Raw genomic sequence first — 10,043 nt, 5'->3', positions numbered from 1 at the left:
TCCCTTCCCTTTCCTGAGGACTAAGCTTGAGCGCATGTGTGTTCCCCGAGGACCCGTTGTGCGTCTCCCACATCTCCGTGTTGATGTGGGCTTTGCTGGCCACTGCAGCCTTCACAATCCAAGTGTGTGACCCTCCTTCCTCCTTTCCCAGAGACATAGCCCTGCTGTGGACGCAGGGCTTGGGCACTTACGACAAGGTGGTGACGGAGACTGATGGAGACTGAGGGATGGTGGGCTTGTGCACAGTGGTTCTGGCAGCCCATCTGCACCTTGGTTCCCTGTTGTTCTAGGGTGAATTTCAGTCATTTAGCCAAAAGGCTGCTGCAGCTGTTCCAGGAGGAGTGCGTGCAGAAGTATCAAGCGTCCTTAGTCATGCACGGCAAGAGGATGAGGTAACAGCCCCTCCTGAGCTCTTGGAGCCCAGGGCCTGGCCTGGCCCTTTTAGGCTTCAGAGGACCCAGGGCTTTGTGGAGCCCTGAGGCAGAGGGAGGAGAGAGTGAAGGGGTGTGAGCAGATGAGTGGTTTTCTGTCCCTGGGTGGACCAGGCAGTTGGCCGGGAGATTTCTATAGCTTAGCTTATTTACTCCTATAACACCCGCCCTATACAGTAGATATCATCACCCTATTTCCTAGATGAGGAAACAGGCTCTGAGAACAGGTCTCCTCTGCACATCACATGGCTAGTAAGTGGCAGACCCAAGACTCGTATGTGGCTCTGCCTGCCTCTACAATCTGGATTCTTCAGGGCTTTTGAGGGTAAAATCAAATCAAATCTGGATTCTTTCTACCGTTCCACCTGGTTGTATTGAGAAATCTCCTTTAGGAGAACGCCAGGTGCCCCTGGGATAAGGACAGTGGCAGTGGCCCTTAAGTAGAGCCCTCTGTCACCCTGTCCCCTTCAGGAGTTTTGGGTTCCGCCTTCTCAGATCAGGCCCACTCCCCGTCCCCTGCCTGTGTGAACATTGGCCCCTCCTGAGAAGAGGACAATTTCCTGCGCGCTACCACATTCTGAGGCCTGTAGGATCTCACCTTGTTATGGGGCTGAGATCTGGGCACTCACCCTTCCTCATATCAGAACACCAATGCCTGCTTCTCCAACTCACCACACATTCTTGTGTAATTGCTCTCTAGCAGGGCTTGGATCTCAGTGTAGTACAGCTTCTCCAGGTGATTCTAATGTGTGGCCAGGGCTGAGCACCAACCCCTGATTTAACGGCTCTGGGCCTTGGGGAAAATGTCCCTGCTCCTTCCCCCCACTTAGAGATAGAAGGGAATTCACACTGGAAATGAGAGCGTGGGCAGTTCCCCACACTGAGAGCCCTGGTGTGGGCTATCCTCTGCCTCTCTGCAGCCTGACTGGGGCCACACTCACCATAGCTGGCATGCGTCACCCAGCCCCAGCCACACGCATGTTGTTGATGCTCCACACTGCGGCTCTGAAGGGGCCCTCCCAGCCTCAGCCAGCTGTGTGCTTCTGCATTATTGCAGTGGGGCGGGCAAGCGTGGAGGGCACAGCTGGCAGGGCAGAGGCAGCGAGGGAGGCAAATACCCGGGACCCACCTGTGTCCGTGTGCGGATCCGATGGCAGCTAGGCGAGCCCTGGGGAGTGGGCTGAGTCCTGCTCTAATTCTAAGTCTCTGTGTGTTCTCTTGAGGGTGGTGCACGAGACCAGGAACCACCTGCGCCTGGTCAGCTGTTCTGTGGCTGCCTGTAACACAGAAGCCCAGGGGGTCCAGGAGAGTCTCAGCAAGGTGGGCATAGCAGAAGAATTCTAGGTGCTCTGGGGATGCAGACTGGGGCGCTTGTTACCTATGTCTTCCCCTCCTCAAGCACTCCCCCTACCCAGCCACACATAAGCTGGCTACTAATTGCTGACCAAAGTATGGCTTCCCTGCAGATCCTGGAAGAGCTATCTCACCAGCTCCTTCAGGACCGAGCAAAGGGGGCTCAGGCCTCCCCGCCTCCCATAGCTCCTTACCCCAGCCCTACACCAAAGGAACTGCTTCTCCAGTAAGTGCTGGGGAGAAAGCGGGTGTGTATCTATGTGGAAGGGGGTTGCAGGGAGCATGCTGAGGTTAGAGCCTGAGGGGTTTGGCCTCATGCCAGGCCTAGGAGGCAAGATTAAAGAGACTAGCTGGGCGTGGTGGCTCACGCCTGTAATCCCAGCACTTTGAGAGGCCAAGGTGAGTGGATCAATTTGAGGCCAAAAGTTCAAGACCAACCCGGCAAACACGGTGAAACCCCATCTCTGGTAAAAATACAAAATTTAGCCAGATGTGGTGGCATGCACCTGTAATCTCAGCTACTCGGGAGGCTGAGGCACAAGAATTGCTTGAATCCAGGAGGCAGAGGTTGCAGTGAGCCAAGATTGTGCCACTGCACTCCAGCCTGGGCAAGGGAGCAAGACTCCGTCTCAAATAAGCAAACAAAAAAGAATAAAGAGGCTTCTTTGGTGGGGCTGTGGAGGAGGGTGGGCCTCCCAGGAAAGGGGTCTGGGCAGGGCAACTTCCAGCCTCAGCCGCCCCTCCTGCCTCTGCCTTGGGCAGCATGCAAGAGCTCTGCGAGGGGATGAAGCTGCTGGCGTCTGACCTCCTGGACAACAACCGCATCATCGAACGGTAAGGAGCTTTCACCTTGTGTGGGTCAGGGCTGGGTCTTCAAGCTACCCGTGCCTGGGGCGGGGGCGGGTGAAGAGTCTCCAAGCCTGCCCACGCAGGTTTGATGACATGTGTCCATTTTCCGAGAAGCCCTGTTGAAGCTTAGGCGTTTTCCACAAATGAGGTGACATCCTCAGGAGGTGTAGGGTTCACTTACAGCCTTTAAAATGTGAGCCTCCATGCTGTCAGGGAGATGGGGGCCTAGAGGCATGGGGTTTGTGCCCGTGTCCAGCTCTGCACTCCATATGCAGTCTGTTCCCAAGCTGCCCCAGATGCCTCCTTGAATCACAGCCATCCTCAGGATAGGTGCTGTTTTCATCCCCATGTGCTACCCCAGGAAGCCACAGCATAGACAGCTTGGATACGATGCCCAAGGCCGGTGTTTCTCTGGCCTTGTGGGGCTCCCGTCCCTCCTGCCAGTGTTCATGGGCCAGCCCGGGGCAGCAGGATCATCTCCTGATTCGACTCCCCTCCTCGGGGTGCTGAGGGGTCGTGAGAGGTTGGTGTGGGAATGCAACAGGGCTCCGACTCTGAGACTGAGATTTTGCGTACCAGTAAAAGTTCTTTCTTTCTTTTTTTTTTTTTTTTGAGACGGAGTCTCACTGTGTTACCCAGGCTGGAGTGCAGTGGTACTGTGTCGGCTCACTGCAACCTCCATCTCCTGGGTTCAAGCAATTCTCCTACCTCAGCCTCCTGAGTAGCTGGGATTACAGGTGCCCACCACCATACCCGGTTAATTTTTATATTTTTAGTAGAGACGGGGTTTCACCATCTTGGCCAGGCTGGTCTCGAACTCCTGGTCTCAGGTGATCTGCCTGCCTTGGCCTCCCAAAGTGCTGGGATTACAGACATGAGCCACTGCGCCCAGCTACGTACCAGTAAAGTTCTAAAAGAAAACTCGAGAACAACAGAGTTACCAGCTGCTCACATAACCAAGTAAGCACATTTGAAGTAAAAAAAAAAAAAAAGCCCTGCCGTCTAGTAACCCCACTTTATAAAACACATTTTACCACCAAAGAGAGATAACCTCAGGATAAAGGGTGGTCCTTGCTTGCCCCGAAGGCCAGCAGCCCTGTTTAGATACATGTACACATGTGTACGCATCTCCCACTCCTGCCTGTCATCCTCGTGTCTGTCATTTTCCTGTCTGAGAACCTATGGCAGGGTAGAGTCAGCAGAGATTCCTACAGGATTTCAATCCTGACCCTGCTTCTTACCAACTGCGTGACCCTGGGAGGTGTGTTCAGCTTTGAGCTTCAGTTCCCTCCTCTGTGAGACAGGAGTAATAATTTCTACCTCATGGTATTGACATAGGGATTAAAAAAAATGAGATATTCAAGGTGCTTGAGGGTAGGGAGGTGTGGAGGGAAGGGCTCACTACCTGTTACTTCTTCCCCAGAGGCCACTCCAGTCTCACACTAGAATTGGGGCCAGGAGGTAGGGAAACCAGGAGCAGAGCTTGTGGTTTGTCCCCAGAGTTTCAGAGGGTCCTTGGGTAAGGGAGGAATCTCCTCCCTGTCCTGTTCCAGCAAGAGAACTCATCCTCTTAAACACCCACAAAGAGGACATTTGACAGCTTCTTGGAAGGATTTTCCAAAACAGCCCTCTTGGTCAGGAAGTTCTAATTTTAGTGCCAACAAAAATTGCTCTTGCTGTGATATGTCGTCTATTTGCAGATAGCTCAAAACTTTATTTTAGTGAATTTTCACTTCCTTATTCAGAGTTGTAGCCAAAGAGCCAAATGAATTAATTTAAACTTCTTTCCCCTCCTAAACCTTGGCTGCATATTGGAATTACCAGGGGAGCTTTTAAAAGTACAGACGCCAGGGTCTTGCCCCAGAGACTCTGGGTGCAGCTTGTGGTTAGGATTTGCATGAGCTTTCCAAGTGATTCCAACATACAGTCAGAGGTGAGGGCCAGTGGGTTCTTGTCAGGGAGTGAGGGTGCTACAAGGGGAGGAGAACTGAGGACTTGAATGGCTCAGTGTTCTTGAAAGCTAATTGTGCCGGGTCCTGGAGTGTGGTCTGCAGGCCTCTCCAACAGGTGGGCACTGCTAGCCTGTACCTTTTCTTGTAGGCTAAATAGAGTCCCAGCAGCTCCGGATGTCTGAGCTCCATGGGGCGCGTGAGGCATCCTGAAGCATTAGAATGATTCCAACACTGCTCTCCTGCACTGTGACACCAACCCAGGGCAAGATCCCGTCCCATCACATCAGCCTACCTCCCTCCTGGCTGCTGGCCGGGATGTCGCCAGCATTACCTTCCACTGCCTTTCTCCCTGGGAAGCAGCACAGCTGAGACTGGGCACCAGGCCACCTCTGTGGGGACCCACAGGAAAGAGTGTGGCAGCCACTGCCTGGCTGACCTTTCTATCTTCTCCAGGCTCAGGTACTGCTCCTCTGTGCCCATGGCTGGGCCGTGGGGAGAAGAGGCTCTCATATGCCCTCCCACTCCCTCTGGTTTATGGGACTTCACTCCCTCGCCAACAGGAGAGGAAGCCTCCTGGGGTTTCCCCGGGGCACTGGGTCAAACAGCCTCATCACATCTTCCTTCCTCTTCAAGCGTTTCACGTTGAACACAGCTCTCTCCGTTCCCCTGTGATTTCTGAGGGTCACCACTCCCAGCCACAGGCAACACAGAGAGCCTCCCGTTCTTTCTATGCTTGGTCTGACTGAGAGTAAAGTTGAGAAAATGGGTGGCCAAGGCCAATGCCAGCGTCTTGGGGCCCCTTGGCCTCTCCCTCACTCTCTGAGGCTCCGGCGGGTCCTGGGATAAGCAGCCAGGCCCGTGAGTCTGGGCAGGTCCAAGGCCTGTACCTTCAGGAAGTGGAATAAATGTGGCCTTCGCTTCTGTTTCTGGTGGCTCTCCCTGGGCTGTGTCTGCGAGGCAGGGAAGGCTCTCAGCTGCATGTGCTTGGCAACCAAGTGGGGTCTGGGTGGGGATCTGTGAGAAGTGCTGGGAAATGGGGGTGGGAATTGGTCATGTCCTGATTTCTGCCTTTCCCCTGAATGGGCCCTAATTTCAAGGAAGAACCCAAGGGGTGCCTTCCCATTCCTTCCGTTCTCTTGCCCCCGCATCATTTGGAAAGCTGTGCGAGGGGCCTGGAACTTAGGGAGAAAGGCATTCTTCTTTTTTTTTTTTCCTTCAAACCCACCATCTAAGTGGCTACTGCTTTTTTCCCATCTCCACCACTATTCAAAACCTAGGCTATGTCCTAAACAGTGGGTTTGAATAGTATTATGGGTTATTTTAAGCATTCCTTCATTTTGTCTAGAATCTAGAGTGGTGCCTGGGCAAGGCATTCTGACTTTTGCAAACTGCTTGCAAATTTATCTCCAGCCTTCCCATAAACCAGAGCTGGACTACGCACCTACCTGGGTGGGTCAAGGAAGGGGAAGGGGAAACGCAGTAAGGTAGCTCCAGTAGGAGAGAGAGATGAGTGGGAAGCCCCACTGTGTGCTTCGAAGCATGAAGACAGCATTATGTTTGACTGGAAATAACCCCAGAGATCCTTTTTGCCCATCTTCATGGGAGCCCCCACATCCTGAGGCCACTCTACTGACCTGGCGGGGCCAGAAATGGGGAAGGGTGAGTCCTGGAGGCTTCTGTCCTCTGTGGTGCTTCTCTGTGGAAAGACCAGCACTCTAAAGGCCTGGGGGAAGGTGGCTGGAGGTTGTTTCCTTACATCAGGCCCAAGTGGCTTTGTGTTTGTTATTTGGGCCTCAAGCCCATGGAGTCACTTAAGCCCAGGGGTTCAAGTCCTGGGGCCTCAGAGACCAGCTGCTGCCTTGATGTTCCTGGGTACTAGACCACCTCTCGTCCACTCTGCTGGCCTGAGTTTCTGGCCAGCACTTCCAGCCCATGAGTGGCCCTTCAGGGAAGTCCCACAATGGGTTTTCCCTGGCAGCAGCAGCTGCTCTGGACCCCATGTGCTTGGTGGAGCTCAGTGAAGGAGCCAGGGGATCCCTGAATGCCAAATGCAGATTTTTGGGAGATGATATGATCCAGGCTCTATGATCCCATGAGCAAAGCCCATGAGATGTGGTGGACAAACTCACTCAAAGGCTTCCGTCCAGTTTTGTTTTTTTAATTTTCTTTCTTTTTTTTTTTTAGGCAGGGTTTTGCTCTGTTGCCCAGGTTGCAGTGGAATGGTATAATCTTGGCTCACTACAGCCTCGACTCACTGTAGTGATCAAGCGATCACCACTACTACTCACTGTAGGACCAAGCAATCCTCTTGCCTCAGCCTCCCAAGTAGCTGGGACTACAGGCATGCACCACCACACCCAGCTAATTTCATATTTTTTGTAGAGATGAGGTCTCACTATGTTGCACAAGCTGGTCTTGAACTCCTGAGCTCAAGCAACCCTCCTTCCTTGGCCTCCCAAAGTGTTAGGATTACCGGCGTGAGCCACTGTGCCCAGTGGCTTCAGTTCATTTCTATGCAAGGCAGAGTTGCTGACATCAGTGCCTCCCTGGATCTGAGGTTCTGCAGGGCTGCTGATTCCATCTCAGTAGAAAATGAGGAACTGGACCAAGACCCAGAACAACCCATAAGATCCTCAGGTGTCTGAAGACCTCTTTAATGTACCCCTCCATTCTCTGCAGTGATTCCTAACATAACACTTACAATGAAAAGAGCCCATTCAGTTCACCAGACATGAACTGAGCCCTTACAGTGTGCCAGGCCCATGGGATGCTGGAACTACAGAGGTGACTAAGCCACCTTTCTGGCTCATGGGGAGCTCACCTCTATGGAGGAAGACAGGCATGCCACAGATAGCTTCCCATCACGGAGAAGGTGCTATGCTAGGAATGCAAACCTCCAGTGTGGTCCTGAGTCACCATCCTCACAGGGGAGGGTGCTTAGGTCAGGCTGGGAACCTTCCTAAGTGTCCGGGAATGACTCTGAGGGCAGGTGACTCCAAAGTGGTCTTAGCAGGTGAGCAGATGATACCTAGCAAAGAAGGTGTGGGAGGCATTCCTGGCCGTGGGAGCAGCAGCGGCACAGTCATGGGAAGAGCTACTAGTATTTCTATATGACTGGAGAGTAGGTTAAAGTAGGAAGCTGGTATTGTGGAAAGGGAGGAGCCAGTCCAAAAGGTCCTTGCAGGCCACACTGAGGAACTTGGGCTTTACCCCAGAGGACCACAGACAGGTTTTAGGTCAAGTCCAACTGGTATTTTAAAGATACTACTCTTCAGTGCCCGTGTGGTGAGTGGAAAGTTATGGGTAGGAATAGATTAGCTATGTGCATAAAGTGCCTAAAACACAATATTATTATTATTATTATTATTATTTGAGACGGAGTTTTGCTCTTGTTGCCTAGGCTGGAGTGCAATGGCACTATCTCGGCTCACCGCAACCTCCACCTCCCGGATTCAAGCGATTCTCCTGCCTCAGCCTCCTGAGTAGCTGGGATTACAGGCGCATGCCACCACGCCCGGCTGATTTTGTATTTTTAGTAGAGGCGGGGTTTCTTCGTGTTGGTCAGGCTGGTCTCGAACTCCTGACCTCAGATAATCCACCCACCTCGGCCTCCCAAAGGGCTGGGATTACAGGCATGAGCCACCGCACTGGCCCCAAACACAATATTATTAACACACTATTTCTCTGCATACTCTGCTCACCTTCCCCATCCCCTCCCCCACCTCATTCAGCTATGAGCCCCTGCACAGGGTAGGTAGAGGAAACAGAAGTTCTTGTCTCAGATGGGCTGAACCGGGGGCTCAGATCAGTCGCAGATATCTGGTAAGATTCCATGTGGCATTTAGATTCATGGCTAGCAGCCTCTTAAAACAGGCCGATCCAAGCTAAAGGGGGGGGGCCTAACTGGAAGGATGAGGGGGCCTGTCCCAGGAACCCAGGCTGGAAGTACAGTCAGCTCTGGAGGGCACGGCGCTACAGGGCTATATCTCTCTTTCTCTCCCAGAATCCACACAGTTTCCTCTCTTGAGACTGCTGTCCTGGTTTCAAAACACGTATTCTGGGACCCCACTCAGCTCCTGAATCCAATCCATAAGGGTGTGGCCCAGGAATCTGTATTATTGATGAGCTTCCCTGGTGATTCTCACACCAGCTCAGGTTTGAGAACACTGAGGCAGAGTTTACAAAGATCCCGCAGAGGGCATGTGAATGGCCCAACAGAGGCCAATTGGCAGTGCGTGGTACACTGGACCAGGCACCCCACCCCACACCCACCCTGAGAGCTGAGGCCAGGGCAGCCAGTCTAAGGACAGGATGGATCTCAACCATGGCCAGACCACCCTCTTACTGGAACCACCGTTTGCTTTCATGGAGCCACATTGCTTTAGTATCCTCAAAGGATTGCTGCAACTGGTCATTTTGGGTTCACTTCCAAACTGCTTCAAAGATTTTTATTTATGTTTATATATTTGTTTTTTTTAAGACAGAGTCTCACTCTGTCGCCCATCTGGAGTGCAGTGGTGCCATCTTGGCTCACTGCAACCTCCGACTCCCTGGTTCAAGTAATTCTCCTGCCTCAGCCTCCCAAGTAGCTGGTACTACAGGTATGCGCCACCACGCCCAGCTAATTTTTGTATTTTTAGTAGAGACAGGGTTTCACCACGTTGGCCAGGATGGTCTCGATCTCCCGATCTCGTGATCCGCCCACCTCAGCCTCCGAAAGTGCTGGGATTACAGGTGTAAGCCACGGCGCCCGGCCTATATTTTTATTTATTTATTTTTTATTATTTATTTGAGACAGAGTGTCACTCTGTCCCCCAGGCTGGAGTTCAGTGGCATGATCTCAGCTGACTGTAATCACCTCCCAGGTTCAAGCCATTCTCCTGCCTCAGCCTCCCGAGTAGCTGGGTCTACAGGTGCCCACTACCATGCCTGGCTAATTTTTGTATTTTTAGTAGAGATGGGGTTTTCACCATGTTTGGCCAGGCGGGTCTCAAACTTCTGACCTCAGGTGATCTCCCTGCCTTGGCCTCCCCAAGTGCTGGGATTACAGGCATGAGTCACCGCGCCCAGCCATGCTTCGATGATTTTTTCAAGGGTGGAATTCTGGCTTCTTTTCCCCCATCCCACAAAGGATCCTTAATCCGGCAACCCCAATGGGAAGTGTTAAGGAATGAGCCAGGCTGACCTGAAGTAGCTTCAGTTTCTGTTCCTTGGAAGCTCAGAATGACTGCGGCTGGAGCAGTGTGGCTCCCTTCCCTTCATTCTTCATCAGAGACAGAGGAGGAAGGGTGAGATAAGAGGTGGGAGTGAGAAAGGAGAGAGGGAGGGGGAGATGAAGGGGGATGGAGAAGGAGAGGGAGGATGAGCAGGGCATGGGGAGAGGAAGCAGAAAGGAGAGGCAAGACAGGGAGACACAGAGCACAGAGGAGGAGACAGGTGGGGGCTGGGGTGGGGCAGG

General features: G+C 52.7%; 1 protein-coding gene across 1 annotated transcript in view; it reads left to right on the top strand.

Moving 5' to 3' along the window:
* Nucleotides 1-5,510, top strand: part of IKBKE (inhibitor of nuclear factor kappa B kinase subunit epsilon) — a 23,049-nt gene extending 17,539 nt beyond the window's left edge. Inside the window, exons 17-21 of the mRNA XM_032136802.2 lie at nucleotides 270-392; nucleotides 1,655-1,751; nucleotides 1,898-2,010; nucleotides 2,547-2,618; nucleotides 4,734-5,510. Of these exons, the coding sequence (XP_031992693.1) occupies nucleotides 270-392; nucleotides 1,655-1,751; nucleotides 1,898-2,010; nucleotides 2,547-2,618; nucleotides 4,734-4,767 (439 nt within the window). The 3' untranslated portion in view covers nucleotides 4,768-5,510. The remainder of the gene's footprint in view (nucleotides 1-269; nucleotides 393-1,654; nucleotides 1,752-1,897; nucleotides 2,011-2,546; nucleotides 2,619-4,733) is intronic.
* The last annotated feature ends 4,533 nt before the right edge of the window (nucleotides 5,511-10,043 follow it).

Source organism: Hylobates moloch, unplaced genomic scaffold (genome assembly GCF_009828535.3).
Source record: "Hylobates moloch isolate HMO894 unplaced genomic scaffold, HMol_V3 SCAFFOLD_18, whole genome shotgun sequence".
NCBI lineage: Eukaryota > Metazoa > Chordata > Mammalia > Primates > Hylobatidae > Hylobates > Hylobates moloch.
This window is presented reverse-complemented; position numbering and strand designations above follow the sequence as displayed.